At 46.6% G+C, this 27,067-nt stretch overlaps 1 protein-coding gene across 2 annotated transcripts in view; it reads left to right on the top strand.

The window, feature by feature from the left end:
* The first annotated feature begins 466 nt into the window (after positions 1 to 466).
* The window catches only part of LOC146181045 (uncharacterized), a 44,845-nt gene continuing 18,244 nt past the window's right edge, over positions 467 to 27,067 (top strand). Inside the window, exons 1-3 of one of the 2 annotated variants that reach the window (XM_084576236.1) lie at positions 477 to 661; positions 11,926 to 11,979; positions 24,228 to 24,279. In XM_084576236.1, coding sequence (XP_084432362.1) covers positions 600 to 661; positions 11,926 to 11,979; positions 24,228 to 24,279 — 168 coding nt within the window. In that variant the 5' untranslated portion in view covers positions 477 to 599. Of the gene's footprint in view, positions 662 to 11,925; positions 11,980 to 24,227; positions 24,280 to 27,067 lie in introns of both variants that reach the window. The other variant, XM_084576237.1, reaches the window with a different exon arrangement.

Raw genomic sequence — 27,067 nt, 5'->3', positions numbered from 1 at the left:
CTAAATATTCGATCAACATTATAACCATGCAACTTAATAGTACAGCGGTGGTGTCCAGGAGTGTGTTGTATGCTATAAAGCACGTGGCTGTCTTCTATATTGTGAGAATGTCATGTGAGTTAAGTCATCTGGCTGTGAAAAAGGCAAAATTAAGCTGTTCTAATTGGCGAAAATAAAAATCCTTTGGATTTTTAAGTGCAAATATGTGCAAGCATAGACGCTGCACTTCTCGACTAATCAATCTTTTTATGCTTCACCCGTGCAAATGAGGCACCACGGCAAGGAAGTACCGATATGCCGGCATCTACTATGGGGCTGAGGGATTCTCTCGAAGCAGGTTCTATGCGAAATTGTAACTTTCGAACATTTGCTAATTATGCGCATAAAACAGCCGTATGATAGCTGCCAGCAGAAATTAGGTAACGGGAGCTAGGAATTTTAAGCCATAATACATTATTATCTTAGGCATGCAAGCACGTCACCCAGTCGTTGACGCCAGTCATTGTCATAGTGGTTGACCTTTGCAATATGAACAGATATACGTGTCGCTGCGTAGACGGCAAGAAAAATAGGCTTGTGAGAAACTGCTTTGGTACACCATGTCTCAGCTGAAGAGTGTAGGAAAGCTTTTAGCGTTTGCTCTCTTCATGCTGCTGGCAGGGTAAGTAAAATATAAAAACGTTTCCGTGTATTCTTTTATTAATCACACCTGCGCTTTATGGTGCATAACTTTGAGGCTAAACCTACTCTGCCTAGGATTCTCTTGAGTGTCGGAAAAAGAGTGTACGATTGTCGCATTCTTTAAAATAAAATATGGTATTACTTTTCAGTGATTATATCTTTTAGATTAATGAAACTTTGCTGAAACAGGAAAACAAAACTGCCCGTTTTCGTTTCGTCTCTGCAATGCCTTTTGTTTGAAATCGGTCATTTGCGGCATACACAGTTCGCTCCAGCTGCCGATGCGTCGTCTGCTTTGTGTGTGACTGATATGGTTGGAGGATGCAGGTAGAGTTACATGGTATGAAAGTGTCCTGAACAAGGGTGAAACGAGCACTGAACGCTTTGGTGAAAGGAAGATGTTTGCAGCCTGTTCCGTGATTGCTTCTGAACATTAAGTGGACCAGGCATTGGTTTCTTGTCTGCAAAACAAGTGAGAAGTTGAATGTTTCCTTCGGAACATTTTGGGCAGGTCAACCAAACTGGAGAAGACTTAAGTTTGCGTAACACGTTAACTACCATCGACTGCTGTCTCCCTTTAGAATCCTTGTTGAGATACATGCAATATGCTGATCACCTATTAACTGATCTGCTGTTTGTGCCTCTGTTATATCGAAGACAGTTATAAACATTCCCTCGAACGGCACTGAATTGTGTACCACAAGTTGTACATACATAATTTCCTGCTTTAAAAAGAGATTCCAATGTGTCTGCCTAGCCTAGAAGTAGTATTTACACTGCAGAGGCATGTCATCGTATTTTAATGTCCCATATCAGAATAGAACCCAATTTCGGATCCTGATCATAGGACAATTGATGCCTGAAACTGCTACCTAACAAATTCATGCCTCACATTTCTCTACACTAATCCGACAACAATGAATTTTGTGCAGAAAGGGTCCTTTAACACATTTCGTTAATAATGATATTTGACAAGGCGCTTGGGTATTCCTTGCTGCCTAATAAAATCACTAGCATAAATTATACGTGATTCGAGCAAGCACGGATAAAACGCTCTTACTCGCTTGTCGAATACCGAATACATATCTGGGGACAATTAGAAATGAACTCTTTTTCTTTAATATTGCAATTCGAAGTGCATAATACCTTTGACTGCTTCCTTGAGAACCATTCACTGATATAATTTCTCCCTTCCACACACTTGCGGTAGGTGTAAAGAAATGCAATACTCCAGTTTACTAAACAAAATGCTAAGTGGTGTACTATTCTTAGTTCTTTTTTGACATTTGCATAACCTTTATTTCGATCGAAAAATCAAATAACTAGCTCCACAATTTTTAACAAAAGCAACGCGGGGGCTTGCATCAATAGGAACAGCTTTCCTGGAGCTCTTCTTGACTCCCGTCGGCAGTAGCAGTAGGAGGTCGACCTTACGTGCTCACGTTTTGTCCCGACTAAATGCGACGTGCAGGACCGCAGGTAGCGAGATGGTATTCTCCTTACGCCATGGTTTAAGTCAACGGTGAAATGCATAATATAATAACTACGGTCAAATGTTGGGCCAGAGCACACATTTCATTATAGGGGGCACGATCCTAGAAAGCCAACGAAATTATTACCCGTAAGAAAGTTCCCGAAAAATAGCGCTGTGCACGTGCCTGCAAATTAAATTTTATTTTTGATCGCATTTAGAGGTGTGCGGTTAGACATCACCGTGCCGTCGCAGAGTTTTCTCGCTACGCCGACAACTGAGATCACATGATCGGCTCACCTCCATCACCGACGTTTCCTCTGGGCGTGCTATTAAGGCGAAAGCATATTCAGGCTACGGAGTGTCCGTCCGTGGATGCGTGAATCTGCGAGAAGTATCACGCTTGGCGAGACTCAGCAGAACGCCGCGCGATCCAACGGGTGTCTGTTTACGTCTGAAGCTGTCTGCTTATAACTTAAGTTGTAACTACGACAGTTAATGATAGCACTCACGGCCTACTGCAATATAATTACCAGCTTATCTTATTAGTCATGACTGGAACTAAATGTTCATGACATCCCATCTGCTCATGTCTAATAACTGAAACTGAGGTTATAATGATGTCACATCAGGTCATGACTGATCACTTCACAAGGCGATTCTCACATATACGAAAAACCCTGCAAGGCGTCCGATTCAGTCGTCCTTGCAGTGGTTTTCATTTGGCGCTTCCTTGGACGCTACACTACTGTTACAATTCGCGACCGTCATGTGCGAGAGCCGACGAGGCTGCAGTGCGAAGCAGCCAACGCAAGAGCATCAGTAAAAGCAGCGAGCAGTTCAGCCATTTCAGCGCCGCGCAATCAGCCACCCAACGCTTCCCCCTGCGGGCATGCTCCGACGGGTTGAATGTACACGTTCCGTAATGTGTGTGCGTGCGTGTGTGTGCACACGCTGGCCAAGCCCGGTGATTGAGAGAGAGAGCGTCGCCCTCTCCATTTATCAGAAGGTGGAGGAGGTTCTTCTGTGCCACCGTGACTGAATCAACAGAGCTTGCTCTGACATAAATTCTCCCTTTCCATCTTAACGGCCGAGCGTATAACAAGCAGCGGCTATTTCCGCTGCGAAAGAGACTAAAAACAGACTACGCAGAGACGACGCAAGACACCTGCTTTGTGAGCGTCAGTTTGTTCTCCAGGCCTGCTTCTCTGACCGTTCCTACGTGATGCTGTATTAAACGTTGTTTTTGTTAGTCGACGCCTCGCCTTTCCGTGACTGGTGATGCCTTCCTCAGAGCCACCGAGCCACAAAACCAACGACCGAATGGGCCTCGAGTCACGTCTAACAACTGGTGGCAGCGGTGGGAAGAACCAGGCGAGACCGTGGCCTAACAACTGGTGGCCACGGTGGGATGGACCAGGCGAGACTGGGCAGTAACAACTGTTAGGCAGCGCGGAGTTGTCCCAGATGTGACCAGTGCAATAAGCAGCTCAACAGCAAGCCGCGAGCAGTGGAACTAGCCCTGTATGATGACTCGTTGCCTGCAGAGCAAAGACTGCGCTGTATTTTTGGCTGCTAGGCTTGCCGAGGGCGGGAATTTCTTCAACTGAGTCTTGCCAGGCTTTGGTAAGTGTAGGAAACAGAGCTGGTAATTGTGTTGCCGTTGCTGCTGAGTTTATTTGCAGAAAGACAATAGTGGGCAGAAGAGAAGGAAGCACTTGAAACAGCCATGGATTTGAAGTCGTTGCAAAAAACGAAATTGCTGGAGCTTACGAAGAAGTTGGATCCTAATCTGCCAGACAAAATAAAAAAACCAGAAGTGCTAAAGGCTGTTTCTGCGTTTGGAGCTGAAGATGACGAGCTTTGAAACGCCTTGAGATCATTGAGGAACGGGAACGTCAAGAGAAAGAGGAACGTGAATGTAGGGGCCGCCCAAAATGCTAGCAGCGTGAAAGACTTGTACGTCAAGAGCGCGAGGAGAGATCAAAGCGCTTTGCCCGCATAACAAAACTGATGCAGAGATTTCAGCACATCGCATGAGCGTAGATAGGCTTAGAGCTTTAACTGCCATTCAATTTAACGCTTCGAAACAGCGAGCCGGTCTGCAGCCCTTCTTAACTGCCGAGGATATGGCAGAGTATTTGACAGACTTTGAGATGTATGCTGAAGTAAGCGCGTCGGGAGAGATAGTTGGACAGAGAGATTGGTAGCTCTTCTCTCCGCTGCAGCGTCGAACGAAATCTAGCGCATGTTCGGCAACCGCTTGAAAAACTATGATGCACTGAAAGGGTTATTGCTAATACGATAGCGGCTCTCGCCGCAAGATTTTCGGAAGAGGTATGAGCGCCAGAAAAACTGTACCAAGTCGTACTTTGACTTGGCGTGTCTGTTGCAAGCCGCTGTGAGCGAATGACTAGACACTACGGAAGTTTCGAAGCACATCTAACTTGCGCCAGAGAATGAAACACAGCTTGGGGAAGCGACCGAGCAACGCGACCGCAGCATTGAGCCGACAGATCCCCGTTTAGAAAAGTCTCGGGTTAATTTTCTCGAGCCAGGAGAGGGATAGGTCACTCAGCGAGTGGATCGTGCTTATGTGATTCTTCCCACAGAAACATCACGGTAATGATGTTCCGGGAAACGGACAGTCGGAGCTTAAATAAAAAGGGGAGTCTCAAAGGTAACGCCGATGGCTTACGCCGGAGCCCCTAACGTGATAATATTGGCCTCAAAGTTGTCCCTTGTTGGCGTTTTTTTTCCTGACACAGTATTTTAAACATATTGTATTATCTCTGCCTAGGGTTTCAAAGTGATGTACTTTTGTAATGCAATTTTCGAATTTGTGAACGCGTTTCCAGTGCTGCTCAGCAACCCCTGAGATAGAATGATGTATAATAGTGAAAGAGTCTGGCATAACTTAGTGAAGTTTGTGCTCACTGAACGGCTGTGTTCTCACCGTAGTTGTGGCTCTTGTGGGCACGACAAAAACTCTCCTGGAAGCCATTTTGCAGAGTGCTTTTGGGACTAGAACGTTCGAAGGAAGCCTTCTGGCTGACTGGGCTCAACAGAAGCAGAGTCGGACGACCCTGCTAGCAGCAACGTCGCAACAATCTCTGTGGAAAGCGGATGCAATTTCGACGGCGGGGAGGTCTGTTACAAGTCGAAAGCGCCATGTACGACAGCCGACGCGGCCGCAGCATAAAGCAGCGAACGCAAGAACATCAGTCAAAGGAGCGAGCATTTCGGCCATTTCAGCGCCGAGCATGCGCCGCCCAACGCTTCTTTACGCGAACATGCTCCGACGTGTCGAATGTACACGCGCCGTAATGTGTTTGCGTGCGTGTGTGTGCAAACGCTGTCCAAGCCCGACGCTCGATGGAGAGAGCGTCGCCCTCACCGGTTAACAGGAGGTGGAGGAGGTTCTTCCGCTCCACCGTGACTGAGACAGCAGAGCTTGCTCTGACATGAATTCTGCACCCTTTCCATCTGAACTGCCGAGCGTATAAGAAGCCGCGGCTATTTCCACTGCAAAAGAGACTACAGAGAGCACGCAGAGATGACGCCAGAAACCTGCTTTGGGAGCGTTCCGTTTTCTCTCCTATCCTGCTTCTCTGCCCGTTCCTACGTGATGCTGTATTAAACAAAATGGCAAAATGGTAGGGTCGTACTATTGTATAAGGCGCTGGACGTGGACAGTTTCGCGGCCTTGTCGACGGAGATCTGGTGAGGGCGTCAGATGTTCCGCAATGTAATTGACAGGAGAGATGTGCTCCAGAACACAATAGGGGCCGTGATACTTGGAAACAAATTTTCAAGATAGTCCGCGAGTACCTGATGGAATCCAGAGCCACGCAATACTGCCTGAAGAGAGTTGCGGTGTCGTCTGATGGTGACTCGCAGACTTGCAGTCGCAGACTTGCGAGCGTAGGTGGCGGGGAATGACTAGCAGCCATTTGCCACCATCAGCGCTGCAGTTCCGGCGATAAAGAAGATTGTTACGAATGACGAAGTGTGATACTCGGCGGCGAATCGCACGCGATGCACAGGCAGCGGATGGATAGGAGAGGAGATCGATAAGAGAAGCGACCCAGGGGTCGCACCGCTGCTCAGAAGGCATGTTACTGATATGAAGCGATGTTGGCTAGGCGTCGGAGGTGGAAAAGCTGCCGACGTTAGCTGGTAGGGGGCAGCGAGAAAGGGCATCAGCATCTTGTAGCTTGCGGCCAGAGCGGTAGACATCAAATTCCTGTAGAAGAGCCCAACTGGCTAGACGGCCAAATGGGTCCTTCAAGGAGAAAATCCAGCACAGCGCATGGGGGTCCGTCACAACTTCAAAAGGGCGGCTATGAGGTAAGGGTGAAATTTGGTCGGGGCCCAAACCATTGCCAAACACTCTTTTTCAGTTACCGAGTAATTAGACTCCGCTTTCGTGAGCGTTCGGCTTGCATAGGCGACGACGTATTCAGCAAATCCAGATTTCCGCTGAGCGAGTACAGCGCCGAGACCGACACCACTGGCGTCGGTGTGTACTTCAGTAGGGACCGTCGGGTCGAAGTGACGCAGGAGGGTGGTGTTATGAGGATGTGGCGCAATGTATTGCAGGTGTCGTCGCATGACGGTGACCAGAGCGAAAAGTCGGAACGGCCTGAGAGAAGCTGTGTCAAAGGGGCAGCAATGGAGGAAAAGTTTCGTATGAACCAACTATAGTAGGACCGCAATGCTAGGAAGCTGCACAGGTCTTTAATGGATCTCTGCTTGGGAAAGGTAGCGAAAGCACGAAGTTCGGCCGGGTCTGGAGAACCCCTTCTTTTGGAGACGACTTGCCATAAAACGCTCTGCTGACGGGCGGCAAAACGACACTTCTTTAAGTTTTGCTACACACCTGCATCAGAAAGGCAGGTCAAGACGTGCTTCAAGCGGTAGAGATGAGTGTCGACGTCAGGAGAACAGACGACAATGTCGTCGAGATAGCAGATGCAGGTCTTCCATTTCAATCCATGCAAAATTGTGACCATCATTCTATCAAATGTCGTACGAGCATTGCAAAGGCCGAAAGGCATAACAGTAAATTCGCACAGGCCATCTGGAGTAACAAAAGCGGTATTAAAGCGGTCAGCCACTTCCACCGGGACCTGCCAGTATCCGCAATGTAAATCTAGGGAGAAAAAGAAATTAGTCTTTGCAAACAGTCCAGTGCGTCTTCTACGCGCGAAAGAGGATAGACGTCCTTCTTTGTAACCTTATTAAGTCGCAAGTAATCTACACAGAAGCGGATGGAACCATCCTTCTTTTTAGCGAGCACCACAAGCGAAGCCCAAGGGCTGTTTGAGGGCTGAATGACACCGTTTTGGAGCATATGGTTTACTTGCACTTCAAAACTTGGCGTTCTGTTGCTGAGACACGGTAAGGCCTCTGTCGCAGTGGTGCGTGGTCTTCGGTGTCGATCCGATGAGTGACAGTTGAACGTTGGCCATGGGAATTTTAATGGGAGTCAAATGGAGATCTGAACTGTTGAAGGAGGGCAAGAAGTTTAGCTCTCTGAAACAGAGTAATACTGGCATCGATAGAGTGGCGGTGCAGGTGTGTGGAAGAGGAAGCTGGTACAGAAAGTGGAGGGCTGAGCGCCTCGCGGTGCGTCGTCAGTCTCTTTACGGAGAAGAGATGCGATGGGTTGTAGGCTCACGAGACATTCACCGTGACGCAAAGCAGTGCAGTAGTTAAACTGGTTAGAGACTAAGAGCGCGCAGAAGCCAGGGGAATTAGTGTGTGCAGCATAGGGCAACGGAAGGAATTTTCGACGCAGAAAAATTTGTGCTGGCTTGAAGAGGGCAGATTGGTCGCACACAGTCACAAGTGATAATTACAAGCAGGGCAGAAGAGGGAGGAATGTCGATGTCTTCGGCAACGAGGGCTTTAGCGAATAGACTAGAAGGACCGTTGTCTGACACGGTCTCGGGCAGTGCAGGAAATCCGACGTCAGCGCGAGCACAATTTATTAGAGCAGAATGATGCGACTGGAAATCCCAGCCTAAAATTACAGCGGGTGAACAACTTGGCATCACGACGAACTCAATGATTAAAGGCGATTCTCGACCACTACTCGAGTGGTGCACGTTGCTAAAGACTTTATTTGCTGAACTGGCCGTACGCAACGAAAGTCCTGCAATTGGCATCCATTACCGAAACCGCAGCACCATTGTCAATTAGGACCATAACAGCGACACCCTTAACTAAAACTTCAATAAGGCTGACTGGCGACAGATGAGGACACGGGAAGTTGCACGGGGTGCAGTTCTCGCCTCAGGTACTGCGCCTCTAGTTTCCCTAACGTTAAGCGTTTTGTCTACGCCACATCGGAGAAACAGAGCGGCGTCGCGGCGACGGTGAACGGCAGTCGCAGATGGTTGAGTGGTCTGGGGAGAAATGAGGGCTTGCTGGAGGCTCAGTAGGCGCTGAATACTGAGGCGTCGAAGACAGTACCCAGAACCGTGAGTAGGCGGTGCTGACACTGGGAGACGGTTTCGGCGATAACGTGAAATATGTCGAGCCAGCCCGCAAGTGTAACAAATGGGCCATTTGTCTTTCGTGCGCCTGTGATTGCGTGGTCTTGGAGCCGGTCGAATAAACAGAGCAGGTTTTCGAGCAGGACCAGGAGGCGGCTGTACGCAGGCAGGTTGTGGCGGAGCATATGTAGGTGGTGGTCGGGCAGCAACCGCTGCATATGTCAACGGGGCTGCGACAGGCATGGATTGAGGGGCTGGAGGAAGAGTCTCAGCTGCCTGTACTTGAATAATCTGGCCCAGATTGCTCTTCATGGCAGGACATAAGAGAAAGCTGTCGAGCATATTCCTGCCGAACGAAGCTCTTGATTTCTGGCAGGAGCGCAGAATGGTCACCTGCATTTGTCAGGCCAGCAAGCGACTATGTGTGCATGGTGTTTTCCAGATGTATGGCCCTTTTTTTGCGCAGTTCATCAAAACATTGACATAGTGTGGCAACTGCTGCGACGGTGCGGATATCTCGAGCTGTCAGCATCGGAAAGGCGTCGTCATCGATGCCTTGCAGAATGTGCTTGATCTTGTCGGCCTCTGACATCTGTGCGTTCACGCGCTTGCGCAAGTCGACTACGTCCTTGATATAACTCGTAAAATTCTCGCCAACCTGCTGAGGCCTCGCACGCAAGCGCTGTTCAGCGCGGCATTTTTTCACAGCCGGATGGCCGAAAACCTCAAAGATGCTCGCTTTGAACACGAAGCATGATGGAATGTCTGCTTCATGGTTCTGAAACCATAGATTTGCTACACCGGTGAGATAAAAAATCACGCTCCTTAGCTTAGTTTTCGCGTCCCATTTGTTGTAAGCGCTCACCCGCTCATAGGCTGTGAGCTATTCTTGAACGTCATGGTCGTCAGTGCCGCTGAAGAAGCCGGAGTCTCCCTGGTGGAGGGAGCAAGGGCAGATGACGGCAGAGTCAACATGTACGGCTTAGTATTTTGCGTCTTCAGGCATCGCAGGAGGTGGTAACGTGCGGCTGCGGAGTTCCAGGGCGAGAGGCTAGATCTCACCTAGCAACTCAACCAAATGTAGGATGGGGGTTTATTGAGGTACGGGACGTGATCTAGAAGCCCGTCATGCACAGTCCGCGTACAAGCAGGTCGAGCGCTTACACCGAATGCGATGTCACTGGTGACAGCGCACGAAAGCTCCTTTATTGAGGCACGCATATCTTCATCTTTAGTTGTTTTTGTTAGTCGACAACTCGTCTTTGTCAGGAGCGTTGATGCCTTCCGCCGAGCTACCGAGCCGGAAGGACAACACTACGGATGGAGCCTCGAGCTAAATATAACAATTGGTGACAGCGGTGGGATGAACCTGGTGAGACCATGGCCTAACAACTTGTGGCCGCGGTGAGATGAACCAGGCGAGACCATGGCGCAACACCGCACATCACACAGCACACAAAAGCGGACGCAGTAAAGCAGGAATCAGCGGCGTTTCAAATTGGTTTAGAGGAAAGAGGAGGCGCAATTTCTATCGCCCTTCTCAACAGACACTCGACCTGTGCCATAAAAGAATGTGAAAGTGAAAGAAGAATGAAAGGTTCGCACCGCCATGCTTTCGCCTCATCGCACATTAAGTGGTCTAAATTACCCCCTAGAATGTTTTATATATGTTGGCGATTGCTTTGCTTTTGTTGTCAGCTTCCGCCTGGCTAGCCGCTATCTGGTCGTTGGCGCACGTGCATCAGATGTATCGCTCGCTTTGGTCATCCGATACTCTCTGGGAGCGTTCAGGTGTAGTCATGTATGCAGAATGGCGCTTTCGTTTGTGATGTTTTTGAGAGTTAATGCGCGGTTTGTTCACTGGATATGACCATTAAACCGTCAGTGGCTAAATCCGGCACGGAGCATGCCTCTAATCATTATTCTAACCAATCCTCTAGTAGAGCTGAAAACTGGATTGAATTGTATTCTCGATCTTGGGTCTTGATCTGCGTAGGGTAAGGGCCGGTAGGTATTGTTGTTGAGGGAAAGGCCTTGCAGGCGCGCAAATGTGAAATTAGCAGTAAACTGGGGGAAAGGCCCGAGCGGGTGCGGGGACTTGATGGAAATTTCGTGTTACATTATGTGTACTAACTGCCATATCATCACAGAACGATCCACTAAAAGCCCTAGTCGCAAAGAACTTAAAAAGACATCTTAAAATATGCTGGAAGCTTTGAAAACGCATGTGCATCATTTTTTACTCTCAAACCTATAAAAAGTGTCGTTTCACAAACATTATTATGAAAATCAATCCATCAGAAAAGACATCAGCGAGGATAGCTCTTCTAGAGATTCTACGAACGTGGATTGAGGCCGAAGGTTGGTTGGCATATAAGGCTGTAATTATCTTGTTCATCGAGTTTCGAAGCCGGATGCAATGGTTAAATAAGAATAGCTCATTCTAGGTGTCGACAAGCCCGTTACACTAAGTGGCACGGGCAGAGGCTCTTTACTTTTCTTTCCTTTTCTGCCTCAACATAACATATATGTACTGTGACCTTACTTTGTGGCAAGGCATTTTCTTTATTTTTCTTTCCTTTTGCATGCCTCAGCATAATATATGTACTTTGACCTACGGGCAGAAGTATATTATTTTTTTGTTATTCTGGGCAGCCTCACCATATTATATGTACTTTAAACTCACTGCATTCGAGGAAAGAGAGGCAATTCAAGGGAAAGACTTGCACTGCAATCGACGACTTTGAAATCAAATTAAACCATATTCTTGACATTCATATGATGAAAAGTAATGTCCCAAAGTCACCCAATCCGAACACTGGAACAGCGTGCGCTGTCGCTCTCATTGCCGAAGCTGTTCCGTGATATAACCCCCCCCCCCCCCCCCAAATTGTCCTCGCACAAATATTTTAAATTCGGCCGGGTGCATAAACATTTTCGACTATTGGTAGTTCAGGCATTTCAATAAATGATAGTTACACACTGAATAATTGCTGATTGTCAATCACTGATATACAACAGCAAAACATAGGTAAACCATGCGCCAAACTAGTGCCTCTAAACATTCTGCCATCAATATAACAAAGTAAACCACTGCTCATTTAGATTGCCAATGATTACGTATACAGTGTTATCGAATCGGGTTCAGCAATTTTCTTTATTCTGTGCTTGAATGCAGGCTGGTCCTATGCGCATTAATCAGATCATCTCTTTCTTTAGATTGAAGCATTGTCAATGAGGCCGCCTTACGAATGTTGATGCCTTTTTCAGGTTTACCTATTCTCAGGAATTGGGATACAAAGTAAGGCCTTCACAGACTAGAACGTGAGTTTGCGCCAGCTTGGTTGATCTTCGATTCTCTCAATGTGGTGTAGAAACTGAAGACCAAATTATTATCCTTTTCTTTTCCAGTAGGCAGGTAGACGTCCACGAGTAGAAATTAAGTTTAAATTCTAAGTAATATTATTTAGACGAAATTTTAGTGGTATTGTTTACCAGCGCATTAACAATCTACACAGCACAGAACCTCCCTGAGCAGGTTGTCTTTCTTCTTTTTTTCCAAAATACAGTAGTCGTTACTGTATTTTTGTGACAGTACAAAACGTTGTTCTTCAAATGAGACAGATAAGGCTCTGCAAACATAGGGACCAGACCAATATTGCAAGGTGTTCCAGCACTTAACCAGCCCTTTCATGTGTAAGATAATCATTTAAAACGCAGACCATTAGACAGTGACTGAAGATCATTACTCGGCAAACTCTCAATTGTCACCTAGGCTCCCGAGTGCACTTCACCTACCTCGTCTCTTTGTCGACTGAGCTTCTGTCGGTCAGATCAATATATTATCTATACATACATAAATACTTCTTAGTGTACTATCCACAGTTGGCTCATAATGGTTTGACAATACAGCGCACTTATTTTGTACAGAAAGTTCACTTCTCGGTGTGAAAGGAGAAAAACATTAGGAGCTATATTTCTTACGCATGCAAAAAGATATCACTATTGGCGTACGTGTGCGTAAACGTACAATAAAAATTCTCACAGATCACTATTAACAAATGTCTCGGAAAACAGCACTTTCCTGGACAACTGTAAAGTGAGCATCTTCGCTCATGGAGGCATCCTTGTGGATATGTCAGAAAGGGGCCATGAAGCTAACATGATGGTCTTAAAAAAAAGAACTAGAAGGCCACAGGCATACGAACAAGAGCGTTAGCTGAAGGTTCACAACAGTTAATCCTAGGTTCTCAGTTTTGATGCCTCGGATGCACCAGAAAAAAAATTATTCCTTTGCTACCTGTGCCTCTCTACGACCATGAATTCACCCGCCACGGAACATCGAAGCTCTTCCCCCATCTGGGCAACAAAGGGAGTCTGTGCCAATAACGCACATGTTCGAATTCACCTCAAAAACTGTTAGGTGCGGCATATGTTGCCGATTTGATTAATGGTACGCCACTCAGAAGGCCCTGCTCAAAGGTATCGCTATATAATTTTGCCATCAATCATGATTTTCCGTTACGACACATACACCCATATTCAGGTAGTGGACATAAGGCTTGTCGATAGCATAGTAGGTAATAGAAAGATTGTGCGAGGCCTGGGTCACGTGGCATTGTGGACTCACGACATTACTAACGGGGAACAAGGTGGCGAACTCAATTGCATGTTGGCTCATGTTGTAGTTAAAAAATTGCTTGTAGTACTTTAGCTATAATCACGTGACTTTGCCGTCATCTATAATCTGGTTGCGATAGAGAAACGGACGAGAGACCGGTAAAAATCAGTAAGAGCACGCTCTCAAAACTTGGGCTCAAACCTATCAGACCCTCGTGGTGCTCACCGAATGACAATCATGTGACCACGGAACTAAGAAGTGAAACCATGCTGCAGTAATGAATTAGCACGGGATGAGCACGCATCCTTCCATACATGCTCATGATGAGCAGATGACTCCCGGCATCACTCTCTGATGCTCTCGAAAATGTGAATCATTACCTTACCTGTTGCCAAGGCCACAACGCAGAGAGGTGCGTTCAACCTGCTTCCCTCAGAAAGGTAAGATTTTCTGAGGTGACACTGCCATACAAAGCTACGCACGTGGCAGCCATATAAAAAAACCACGTCTTCTGAAACAATTTTTTCGAAACACCCTTCTCGACTACAAAAACTAACATAAATTGATTACCATTTGAGTGTTTCTCTTTGTGGCGTTTTAGCAGTTTGCATATCTTTTTGTAAAGCATAGCAAAAAATTTGCAACTTTTGCTTGAGTACAAAAATTGCAAGCTTGAGTGCAGCAATTATAGACAGCAAGAAAGAAAATACAAATGAGTGCATGTAGGCACTGTATTATTTAAACTCTTATTCGATGCGCATATAGTTACACCTCTATAGAACAATTATTTCGTAACAATTTTAAGAAAAGTGCGCTGCTGATTACACTTGAAATTCACCGAGGGCTGATAATGCACAAAAGGACAACCTGTCCAGCGCTGCAACTTCCCCTCCTCTATAGGTAAACGCGTGAAGGTGTGACAAGGTTCTAATATATTTCTTTTCGTGCGAAGAGTAAAAAAACATGAACGTTTAAACACCCAAATCCTTCAATTAGTTAATGAAAAAAACGTTTTTCTTGCGCCACACATCCACGCCAGGTGATCATTTGCCTATATCACCTTGGTACTAAATGGGGTCCACCACGGTTTAAACTAGTTCCCTCCTTTTCTTCGACATGTACCCCTTGCCTGTCGTTTTTCTCAGTACCTTTTTCTCCTGTCTCTTGCGTATCTTTTTTTCTCAGGGGTTTGATATGAACTGATACTTCACCCCCCCCCCCCCCCCTGTCGCCAACCATCCCGAGCGACAGAGGGCCACCGCTCCTTCAATACGCTGGTCCAAATAAATAGTTGCGCTCTGTCTCTCAGCCACCACAAATGTCACACTTTAAAAATATTCTTTCTCAAGTGTTTATATTGCCACCTAGCATGGCCAGGTGGAGCCCGTCTGAACGACAATAGAAGAAGAGTGTGTCGCACTTTTGCGTGTCTGCGGCTTCCAACGCTACTGCTGGACTAACCCCCCTGAATTTCAGTTTCCTGTTTTCCTGTCTGTTCCTTTGCCACAGAGTACGTGACATCCTGGTTCATGTGCTGAGTAAAAACTCACCTATGTGAGATACACCACACAGAATATGTCGCGCCAGCTCTGTACTATTTGCTATGCCGGTGCACAGCTCCAGGGACTATCTCCGGGGATTCAACCCTTAGCCACCACCATGACATCCAGTACACTTATTCAGCAAGACGCCGAATTCGCGTCAGCCAGTAACTAAACCTTGCAGACTCCCGAGTTCCGAAGTCTTTCTGCGGTCTTTCCTCTCCGTCCACTCGCGCCTCCTCGTGTGCGGAGCCGGACCACTCGCCTAGCCCTCATCGGGAAAACTGAAAACACTGACGTTCGAGGGCGAGGCGGCTGGCAGTCGCTACGTTTAAGACCTCCCTTCGTCGCAGCATCAGCCAAATAGAGAACTGCTGGTGCCGTCGCCTAAGAAAGATAATCGCTTATCTTTGGACATCGCTGTTATTTAAACAGTCGCAACAACGTCAGTGCATTAGTGAATATCGGCGCTGATTGTTCCATTATAACTGGCCGCATGGCGACTGCATTAAGAATAGTGCTTACTGCTTGGCCCCGTGCGTTCCTCCGAACCGCATGCCGTCATTACATTGCATCGAAAGGCATGTGCACGGCTCGCGTCCAGATTAACAAATGCATGTTCATCGTCAGTTGGGTCATTTTGAGTGATTGTTCCCGTGATCTTATCCTCCTTCATTAACTATTTGCAGGAGTACGGTACAGTTATCGACCGGCGGAATAGAATCGTCACGTATTTGATAGGCTGCACTGCGAACCGGACAGTTGCTGTTCCCGCAATACTGCCCTTCGCGTGTCCGTGAAGAGTAGAAGTGTCCAGGTAGAACAGAATATGTTGGGCCCCAGTAGGTCCGATGTAGGCAAGTCGAGCTGTAGCAACCATTATAAAACCTGCATCGGTCCCCGATCGGGTAAAAGTGGGCGAGCCCCATTTAGGCTTGCTTTTGTTCCTACTGCATTGGTCCCATAGCGGCGTTGCGCGGGCTAATGCAATACACATTTCTGCATTCAGGCCACAAGGGTCCCTTCTCGTATATTTGACGGCAATCCAACCTAATGTGAACGCTTTATGGGAAAGCCCTCATAGATCCGCTGACCACATAAAATTTCTGTGGGACCTATATCGGCCGTAGTGGGGCAAGAAAGCGGGCATGCCCACACGCTGCCCCACTCGGTCCCTTGGAATCTACTTAAGGGCAGGTGGAACTGAATAACAGCTCAATTAGGATAAGCCGTCGTGAAGCTCAAATGAGGCTGCCCACACAAAACTGCTTTAGGTTCCACATCGGCCGTAATGGGGCTGGGAAACGGGCAGGCCTCATTACACCAAAATCCTTTCATTGTGGGGAATATGAAGGCACGCGCAACAGCAAGTGGGCTCTAGGTTCACAAAAAACACCCAGCCCTACTGTGGCTACCGAAACAAAATCGCCATAGGTCCCACATCGGCCCTAATGGGGTTACAAGACAGGCGTACCCACATGTTACCAAAATCGCTTCCTTGTGTTTAATTTGAAGGCAAGTGCAATAAACATCTAACCTCTTGTTTCAAAGACAACACCAAGTCCTATTGGGGCTGCCCACGCAAAACCGATTTAAGTCCCACATCGGCCGTAATAGAGCTGGAAGGCGGGCATGCCCGCATGATACCCCACTCGGTTCCCTGTGGGGAATTTGAAAGCACGTGCTACAGCATATATGCTCTAAGTTACAAAAATACCCAGCACAATTGGGGCTGCCCCCATATTGCCGCTGCAGGTCCCACATTTGTCTAGGCGAGGATAGACACTACAGCTTCCGTATGTACGTCAAATTTGTTAGCAATGATTTCTGACGCAACGTAAATGCGGACTCTTGTCGCAAATAATAGCGCTAGCCCAAATGGGGCTGTCGAATCAATGCCGCTGTGGGTCCTATATATTGGCCATAGCGGAGCTGAACACACCTGCGTTTTCGAACACTATTATGCAAGCATTCTTTTTTCATCCTTTACTTGTATGTGAAGTTGCCCTAAATTACTATTATCGATGATTTGTGTAACAGCATTTTAGTAGGTTAGAAATGTTACATGGCTTTAATTTCAGCGCTTATGCAATTTGCGCTAAAAAAAGATGAAACATACTGATTGCTAACTGTTGCTCATTATGTGCTGGCTGGGGACCGCCTGGAACTGTCCGCAAAATATTGCTGTTCAAAAAGCTCATCTCACCAGCCTTAAAGAGATGGACTTGAAGTTATTTAGACTACACTATTGATATAAATCATTGGGAAATTTCATATTGTAGCTGTTTAGAAAGGGCAGACTTGTATGAAATTATTGCTTAATTATGCCCATAATTATTCAGTGGGAGAATTGTACTAGGGCTACCCATCAGTTATCGGCGTCAGACAATTATAAGAAAAATGTGGGCAAGCCCAAGTGCGGCTTGCGCTATAGAACCCACATCGATCCTACGTCATTATCTGAGGGGCTTCCCATCAATTATCTGCGCCGGACCCCTATGAGAATAATGCGGGGAAGCCCAAGTGCTGCTTGCGCTATAGAACTCGCATCAGTCCTATGTCATTATCTAAGGGGGCTGAACGAAATAAAAAATAAATGTTCATTCAGAGCGGCTGCCTGAATTTATCCAAAGTATTACCATCGGGGGAGTTGGCGCGATATGCACTTTTGATCCCAAGTGGGGCCCATCGAAGCTTTGTCGACAGCCTTTTTCAGGCCAACGTTGGTCCCTCTTGCAGCACCCACATTGAGCCCACCGGGGCTGTCCTGCATCGCCTACATTGGACCCACTGGGGCCCTCTTTCATAGCCCACTTTGCTCTGCCTGGGTGGTATGAAACACAGCAAACACAACATACAAGGGGTCTAAAATAACAGAACGGAATATTGCGAACACAAAATTTATCACAATACTGAGGCGGCATTCAAGCGGCCAAAAATAACACCATAAGAGGGGTTGCTTTCAAAACGTGGAACAATGAAATACTAAGGACAGAGAAGAATCATTATAAGCATATCTTTAGAGTGTACAACTTAATACAGGTGAAATTACCTGTCCACAAAAATTCTTAAAACATCCCATAGTAATATGATGACACCTCCAAACATTTCAACAAGTTCTTTTCATTTTAACAGCGCTGTGAGGGTCACTGCATCCACAGCCATACATCAAGCAAACGTGCTGCGGTTCAGAAAAAAAAAAACCTGCCACTGAAGTTACCTCCACGAAAGATACTTAGCATCTTAGAAATCGAAATATTTCTTTTTTCAAAATTTGCACAAATTTATCTTTTTAAGGAGGATGACCAGGCTGTTCTGGATAGTCCCAGGTGTCATTGAGCGTCTGTAGTACCTACCAGGGTAATCCTTTGCCGAATGTAGGAAGAGCATGGCTGAAAATGTAGTGGCTACTTCATTTTTATATAATATGTCAGCAGGCAGAATGTGAAGGCGCACTCTAGACTTCCATATGCGATCCAAATCATTCATCGAGTACTTCCCGCATAAACAAAAGTGTGTGTATAGAGGTATATGCATGAAGCGCTGTCCCCTGCAGGTTATTGAATCTGCGGAATATAATATAGAGCATTAAGTAAACTTTCATACACAATGCATAGCTGATATTTTCACTGAGTGATATTTGCTTCAACGAGCGTGCAACGCTATTTTAATTTTAATTAAAATGAGACTTAAGTTGAGAAAATTCCGGAGTGCTCGCAGTTATAGCAGGCAAACTTCAGCTTTCTACTGCGGACAGGTGGCGACTCCCAGAGGCCTAAGCTTCGTTTTTTTTTTATTTCAACCTGATTAATATCGAGAATGAAACAGCTGATGAAGAAGCGGTCGGACATCAGGGAGTCACATTTATTAAGGAAGCTCGCCAAGCTCGGCTGATGGGGAATCTGAAGCGTCCGATGTGAAAGGAGAATCTGGTAGAAACAGTACGTCTCCAAGCAGTGAATTGCTAGCCACATCTCCTGTGGTTTTTACGAAGCCATCCCAAGGGCAAGTTTCAGACTGCGGCCAAGATAAGCAAGTGATTGTCATGCTTAAGTCTCTGATGAGCGCTATGCGAATCCTGCTTTCGAACATACACACGCCAGCAGCGAACAGCGCCTTGCAAGTACTGGACGCATTGCAGCCGGTTCTTGCAGCTTTACAGTAGACAGCACCATGGCTTTCTCGGGATTACCTTTTCACAAAAAGGTCAAGCAAGCATTCATCTTTCAGTGGAATGCCCAAGATTTCAGATATTTGACGCTATGTTTACGAAAATAAGTTTCCTGTTCTCGTTATTGGCGAGCCGAATCTACCAAATACTTTGTGAATTTCCGGTTACGAGGCATTTCCTTCGCCAACACTCAACAGGCCCAGCAAAGTCGTCGTCTACGTACGACGTGAACTAACATATGTGCTCCACTCTGTTCCCCCGAACAATGACAACCAGTATGTGTGTTTGACCCTGAAGTGTCGCGCCCTGACATTTACGCTAGTGGCTGCATACCTGGCACCATCAAGTCACTTCGACGATGACAGATTAAGTGAGCTTATAGCCATCACTTCTGGACCATGAATAATCACAGGTCACTTTAATGCTCACCACCCCGTTTGGGGAGGCGTTCGGCTGAACTCTAAAGGCAGAAAGCTTGTGTCCTTCGCCTCAGATAATGGTCTACTCTGCCTTAACGATGGAACGCTGACCTATATTAGAGGTGTTAATTACAGCAGCTGCTTGGACTTGTCTTTCGTTTCACATTGCCTTACAAAACATGTCCGATGTTTACAGATATAGAAACTCATGGCAGCGACCATATCCCAACCTACCTCAACATTACCAGCCATTCGACATCTCTCACAGCGACACGTATGCGGCGTATTGATTGGACACTTTTTAAAACTATTATGGAAGATACTTGCACCCAAGACTTGTCCAAAAGTCTCGAACAAAAAATTAAGGACGCTATGGAGAGTGCAACCTGTACCTTTAACCCTGTCGCAAACTACACAGATTTTGACTTTGAACTACAGCGACTACGATCGCTTCGGCGCAGGGCGGAACGTAAATACCGGCGCACAAAGTCTCACCTAGACCTCACATACGCAAAGCGCATACAGAAAAAGATCCAGCGCAAAATTCAATCCCTGGAGTCTAATCGCTGGAGGACATTTTGTGAAACTCTCGACCCACGGAAGTCATTGTCACGTATCTGGACTGTCATTCGCGGCCTTCGTACATCACCTCAACAACGCCACCATTTCAAATCAATCGCGCTTCACCAGAGATGCAGTGAGGTCGACGTAGCCGAAGAATTCTGCGCAAGAATAACAGGACCTTCAAACACACTCGCGCCACAGCAGTGTAATGATGTTCCGCCATCGAGGGATTCACGGATGGATCTACTGTTCACACTGGAAGAACTTGACGCTGCTCTCGCTTGTTGTAAAAGGTCATCTTCGCCAGGGCCAGATGGTGTGACGTACTCTGCGCTTGCCAATCTAGGACAAGAGGCTCGACAGGCTCTCTTGCAGACATACAACAGGTCATGGAGCGACGGCAAAGTTACTAGTGAATGGAAGACAAGTCGTATCATTCCACTTCTAAAACCCGGAAAATCACCGCTCGATATTAATTCATACCTCCCCATTGCGCTATCCAGCTGCGTCGGCAAAGTAATGGAAAGGATGCTATTAACACGCATTGAGTGGTACTTGGAACGACACGAAAAATATCCAGATTTCATGTCTGGGTTTCGACGCGGCCGCTCCTCTATAAATAATGTCGTAGACCTGGTTACGTCAATGTCCAAAAGAATCTGAAAAGGTTGACTGCGGCATTGTTTTTAGACATTAAAGGTGCCTACGACAATGTAACGCACGAAGCCATCCTAGATGCACTGGAAACTGCTGATATCGGAGGACTAACTTATAGCTGGATACGCAGTTTTTTGTCAGACAGGTCACTGTTCGTCGAGACAGAGGACGGACGAACATCCTCGCATTGAACCTCTCGCGGAGTTCCGCATGGTGGGGTACTGAGCCCCACTCTATTCAATCTTGTGCTCATCGGCCTAGTCGACCTGCTGCCTCAGTCAGCTCAGATCTCTATATATGCGGATGATATTTGCATTTGGGCCTCAAGCGTGACTCGACCCCGAATTCGTGCAAGACTACAAAAAGCGGCATCGATTGTGACGTCATATCTTCGTGTACAGGGTCTTACTATCTCAACAGAGAAGTGTTCTGCGGTGGCCTTCACACGAAAATCAATGTCACAATACGCAGTGTACATAAATGGCAAAGCTATTCCTTATGAAAAGAGTCATCGCTTCCTTGGAATCGTCATTGATAGGAACCTCTCGTGCAGTCCACATATCAGTGGTATGAAGAAAAGACTGACGGCGATTGCCCATGTTCTCTCTTTTCTAGAAGGCAAGTCCTGGGGCGCGTCAGTGCACTCTATGCTGCAACTATACCGTTCACTTTTCCTGGGTTACATGCGGTACAGCTTTCCAATAATCAATAATATTAGTAAGACGAACATCGAGATCCTCCAAAGCGTGCCAGCTCAAGCTCTCCGCATCTGCTTTGGACTGCCAAAATGCGTCTCAACGGCAGCAACGGTTCTTCTCTCCCGCGAGCATCCCATAGCTACATATATTGCTGTTGAAACCATGAGGACACATATACGACACCTCACCCGGGTTTCCCGTCACCACCTGGCAACTATCCCAAGAATTAGACCACATACTGCATTTGCCAAAACCATAGCAGCTCATCGCACCTACCTTCCTTCACAGTTCACTCCAGCTTCAAGACCGAGCTTACCCACATGGAGCCTACATGAACCGAAAGTTTACCTATCTATTCCGGGAGTAAAAAACAAAACGGGTGTACCATTGCCTGCCTTGAAGCAAATGACGTTGGGTCACCTGTATTCTATGCACAATAATCGTGAACACGTCTACACCGATGGCTCAGTTGCTTCAACAAGCTCCGCGGGGTCCGTAGTGATACCGTCGAGGTCCATCGTGCTGAGGATCAAGACGACGTACCCCACCTCTTCAACTGGTGCGGAACTGGCTGCCTTACGTGCAGCTATTGAATACATCGGCCAGGAACTTCCAGGTGTCTGGTCCATTTTTACAGACTCGAAAGCAGCGCTTCAAGGCGTTCAAGCTGCGCTACGTCGTGGATCACATGAACAACTAACTGCAGAGATCCGCGTGCTATGCCACGACGCTACATCAAAAGGTCATGATATAATTTTCCAGTGGCTACCTGGACATTGCCGGTATTGAGCGAAACCACCAGGCAGACCAAGTTGCCCGTTCTGCACACAACGACGAAACTACAGTGAACATTCCTATATCTAGAGTTGACGCAGCTTGTCGACTTCGTTCCTTAGCGGCAGAGCTAACGCTTTCAGCCTGGAACAAAGGAGGATTTTCCAATCGAGGCCTCAGGGAATTAGACTCTGGGCTGCGCCTTCGTGTTCCCCCTCACAAAGGGCGGCGCGAAACAACACCGATGTGCCGTATGTGGCTCGGTGTTGCATTCACCAAAAAATACGCTTATGTGATGAGAATGGCGGATAGCCCTAACTGCGAAAGACGCGGCGGCGAAGAGACCACACAGCATCTCCTTTGCGAGTGCCCTGCTTTTTCAAGCGCAAGATATGCGCTGCGGTCGGCTCGGGACCATCTTGACAGCCGTCCTTTCACAGAGGAGAAATTCCTCGGCCCATGGCCACAGAAGGCATCTAACGGCAAAACCTTCAAAGCACTTATGTTTTTTATGAGAGACACAAACTTGATTGAGAAACTTTGACTGTGCTCTTCGCCGCCTTACCTTTCCTATCATTCTCTTCTATCTTTCTTCTTTAAACTCCTCATTCCCCTTCCCCAGTGCAGGGTAGCAAACCGGAAGTTTTCCTGGTTAACCTCTCTGCCTTCTCTCTCTTTCTCTATCTCTCCTAAAGTTTCCACTGGAGGCTGGTAACAGGAATCTGAACACCTGCGTAGTAAAAGGAAACCTGCGAAGCATGCTCGCTGATATTTTAAGCCAGCTGATATAGCCCAATCTTCCGACCACGCAGCTGCCTCAGCCAAAAAAGCCGACGACGTGTAATGATGGTTGCTTCTGTGTTTTGCTTTTATCTATTCTGTATTTTAACTGCTGCTTCAGAAATACAACGAATCAACATGGAATGAATAGAAGTGCATCTCCAGGGCTCAACGAGGCTTCGAATGCCCAGGGACAGCCGTGTAACGCGAAGCCGAAGTGCTGAGCACTTTTGGTAGAACTGAGAAAAATAAATTAACAATTGCTCTTCACTGGTTACAGGTGTGCCCGGTCGTGTTACACTTGTAGCATTTCTGTATATGAACTATCATGTTAAGCACTGAAGTAGAACTTTAACGTGCTCGCTGAAACAATGAAGCTACATTTTCTGCGTCTTCAAGTGCTTAGTAAAGTCTCGTTTTGATTTAGGCACTTTTGTATTGAACCCACTAACCATTCGAGCAAGCATGCTAATAACTATGCTTGTGCACTTAATCTATTTCACTCTCTTGCTGCAAATCACCTAGGTAGAATAAGAAGTAAAGCGCAAGAATGAAAACAATTCGCATGAAGCATAAAATATTCTATATACACATATGTGTCAAGCGCGCTTTAATCACTTGGCTGGCCGTGCGACATGCGAGTGTGCCTAGCTCTTGCCGAAAGAATAGCCTTTGTATGGGGAGTGCGGATGCCACGCTTTCGGGCGCTCTGGCTTGGCTGCGAGTTGTGCCGAGGTCAGGAGGGGCTTAGTTCAGCTAAATGCAACGAAAGCGCAGGCATGCAGTGCATGTGGCTAAGCCCTCGGCATGATCTGGCCCGAACCCCGTTATATGGGTGAGGTGAAACACACCGCTAACACCGTCCTTGAACAATAAGTCACTATGCTACCTAACGAGAATATGCTGCCGTCAGGAGGGGGCACAATGCTTTCAGGCACACTTGAAATTGGCCAGTCTGTGTTCATCAAAATCAACATTTCTGTTCGCACTCAACTTCAGCGACGAGAATGTTTTAGAATTTTTCATCCGCGCAGCATTCGAAAAATCTTTAAAGCTTTTTTGCTGGTCCTTGGGCCATTCTTCGGTGTAGGCAAAATATTGAAGGGCTCAACTAGGATTACATTTTGAAGAGTTGTTAAACATTACCTTCGCCGAAGCCAATAATATTACCTTCGTGACTGTTTTCCATTTGTCTTGATCACAGTAATCGGTTTTTATTGCTGCCTTCTAAATTTATTTGATCGCGGCAATATTTTATATCAGTGGAGTGTTTTCCTGTACCTTTCTCGAAAGTGTTACACGTTTATACTCGACTGGCCACCTGCTATATCTGTGCCTATATTTCAGCTCAAGGCGCCCATACGATCCACTATACCACCACCGTCACTGCTATAGACAGGTGAGGATGTGCGTTTACTTAAGCTTTTCGTACGGTGAAATGACCTAATAAGAAAATTCGTCTTCTTAGGCAGATATATGCTTTCCTAAATACACTTGAAGTGATGAAATTGTGTGCAAGCTGGTTCATGGGCTACTTTGCCACTCGATTTAGCGTGACGCGCAGAGCTGACATTAACCGATATTAGAGCTGAAAGTGAAATTGTATTTTTTAGGCTTTGAACATCCCGAAACGACCAATGATAAGTAAGAGACGCCATACTGGTTTACACCAGATTCACTTGCATTACTTCATGTTCTTCATGAGGCCTGGTTCTAGCTTCGGCATCATTGTTATTGAGGGCACCGCACAGAACGTCTTCGTTGTCTATCGCCTCAGCACCGTAATATAATAACACAGATACGACACTTTGCCACATAGGTGTCAGTCATGCTTGTGAGCAACCAGCTAGCACTCAAGCTTCGATGGAAGCGAAATAGAAATGTACATCTGTGCAGCCTGATGCAGCCTGCCTAAAAACCTTAATGTGTCAGTTATTACAAAGTCGACATAAACGGCTCTCATCGGAGCTGATATTTCCCTTCGCAATATTTATTTGACGCGATTTAGTTTCCCTAACCTAGCACGAAATGAGAACGTTTAATATATATATATTCGGGGTCTCAGCAGCCCCTTTAGGTGTTTTAAACCGCGCGCGCGTCTTCCTATTTGTATTGTTTGCACGGGCAGCGCGAGTGCGCATGAACAAGCAGATAATCTTGCGGAAGGGAGGGAGGGGCATGATGTTAGCAGCGACAGACCAGGGTAGATAAGCGCGTAGGAAGCAAGGCGCGGGGCCTTTTTCGCCCCGGCGGAGAGGCCGGCGCGGGGCAGCCGGCGAGCGTCATGGGCCAGCACGGTGTGCACGCACGGCTTGTTTCAAGGCTGCTCAAAAAATCAACCGGTTCCCGAAAACATTTAGAGTCCACAGTCAGGTACGGCCCTCTTTCACGCTAAACAAACAATGCTGCACTAACCCACCTTTTTAACACATTGTAAATGAATAGGCGACGCAGTAGCCTCAAAGGAGCCATTAATGGCACGGAGCAGAGCAGGACACCTGGACGTACACTACGGAATGTGGCGTTACGAAGCCTACATTACACAAACAAAACAACTTCATAATTTGATCACTCTTCAAAAACGTTCAATTGGAAGAGAACCACTAACGGTTAACGCTCCCGTCCCACATTCAACTGTAGCTCGCAAATACTCAGGAAGTCAATTCCCAGGATTACAAGCATTGCATTCTCCACCGGCAATACTGTGCCTCCAAAGAACCTTTAAGGGTGCACTCCCCAACAGGATGCAATAACTGTCCACTCACTTCATAAAAATTGCTGCTTTGTCCCGTATAAACATAAACTTGTTTTTTAAAATGTACCTGAAATCTGAACTCATGACCGAAACAGTAGCGACAGTGTCTATCAATTCCAGGGAGGTTTAGCGCGGAACAGACAAGGACAAGAGAGGCACACAGGACGAGCGCTAACTTACAACTGAAAATTGGGAGGGGAAAGTGTACGAAATCGAGGAAAAATAAGTGCGCATGCTCTATAAAGCGCTGAATTCGCAGGACTGGAAAGATAATTCAAGATAATCTAGGGCCAGTCAAAGGCAGATAAAACAGAACAAATAGAGAAGAAATACCGGAAGCATACAAAAACAACCTGCACAGCATTTAAAAACGATGCTTCCTTTTTCAAAAGAAGAACCGACGTTTCCTTTACGCACTTATCGGTTCCTAATCTATGGATGAATGACGCCTCAAGAAGCTCTCTTGCTAATTGCACCTTAGACCGAACAAGAACTTTTGTTTGCCCGAAAGGTGGATGGCATTTGGAACTTAAACAATGCCTAGGCAGGTTATTAGATTGGGACGATTTGAACGATGCAGCATGTTCCCTTAAGCGCTCATTTAGACATCGGCCAGTCTGGCCTATACAGGCGCGGCCACAGCTTAGAGGGACTTCATACACAACACCCACCTTACAGGCAACGAACTTAGTTACATGCTTTACACTACATGCCGGTTTCTGGTGGCTTAGGCTCCTTAGAGCGCACAGACTAGACAGTTTTCGAGGCACCGTGGAAACAACGTCTACATCGAACTTTCCCGCTATTCTCTTTAGGTTGTGCGTTACGCGGTGAACGTGCGCCCCCACCACGTATTTCTTTTTCTAATATCAGAGGCAGTGCTGAGTGCAGGTTCGCTCTTTTCATACTTCCGTAGGGGCTTAAGTAAGCTTTCCGCGACTGCAAACAAAGTTCCTGGTCGGTCTAAGGTGCAATTAGCAAGAGAGCTTCTTGAGGCGTCATTCATCCATAGATTAGGCACTGATAAGTGCGTAAGTGAAACGTCGGTTATTCTGTTGAAAAAGGAAGCATCGTTTTTAAATGCTGTGCAGGTTTTTTTTGTATGCTTCCGGTATTTTTTCTCTATTTGTTCTGTTTTATCTGCCTTTGGGTGGCCCTAGATTATCCTGAATTATCTTTCCAGTCATGCAAATTCAGCGCTTTATAGAGCATGCGCACTTATTTTTCCTCGAATTCGCACACTTTCCCCTTCCAATTTTCAGTTGTAAGTTAGCGCTCGTCCTGTGTGCCTCTCTTGTCCTTGTCGGTTCCGCGCTAAGCCTCCCAGTAATCATGTCCCAGAACCAACTAGCCCAGAACTCTACTTTGCTCTACCAATTCCATTGTAGACAAACTGCTCACAAGCACTTTAACCTTGTTCTTTATCATTTAC

Source organism: Amblyomma maculatum, chromosome 8, assembly GCF_055883805.1.
Source record: "Amblyomma maculatum isolate TAMU_Amacu chromosome 8, ASM5588380v1, whole genome shotgun sequence".
In the NCBI taxonomy this organism is placed as follows: domain Eukaryota; kingdom Metazoa; phylum Arthropoda; class Arachnida; order Ixodida; family Ixodidae; genus Amblyomma; species Amblyomma maculatum.
This window is presented reverse-complemented; position numbering and strand designations above follow the sequence as displayed.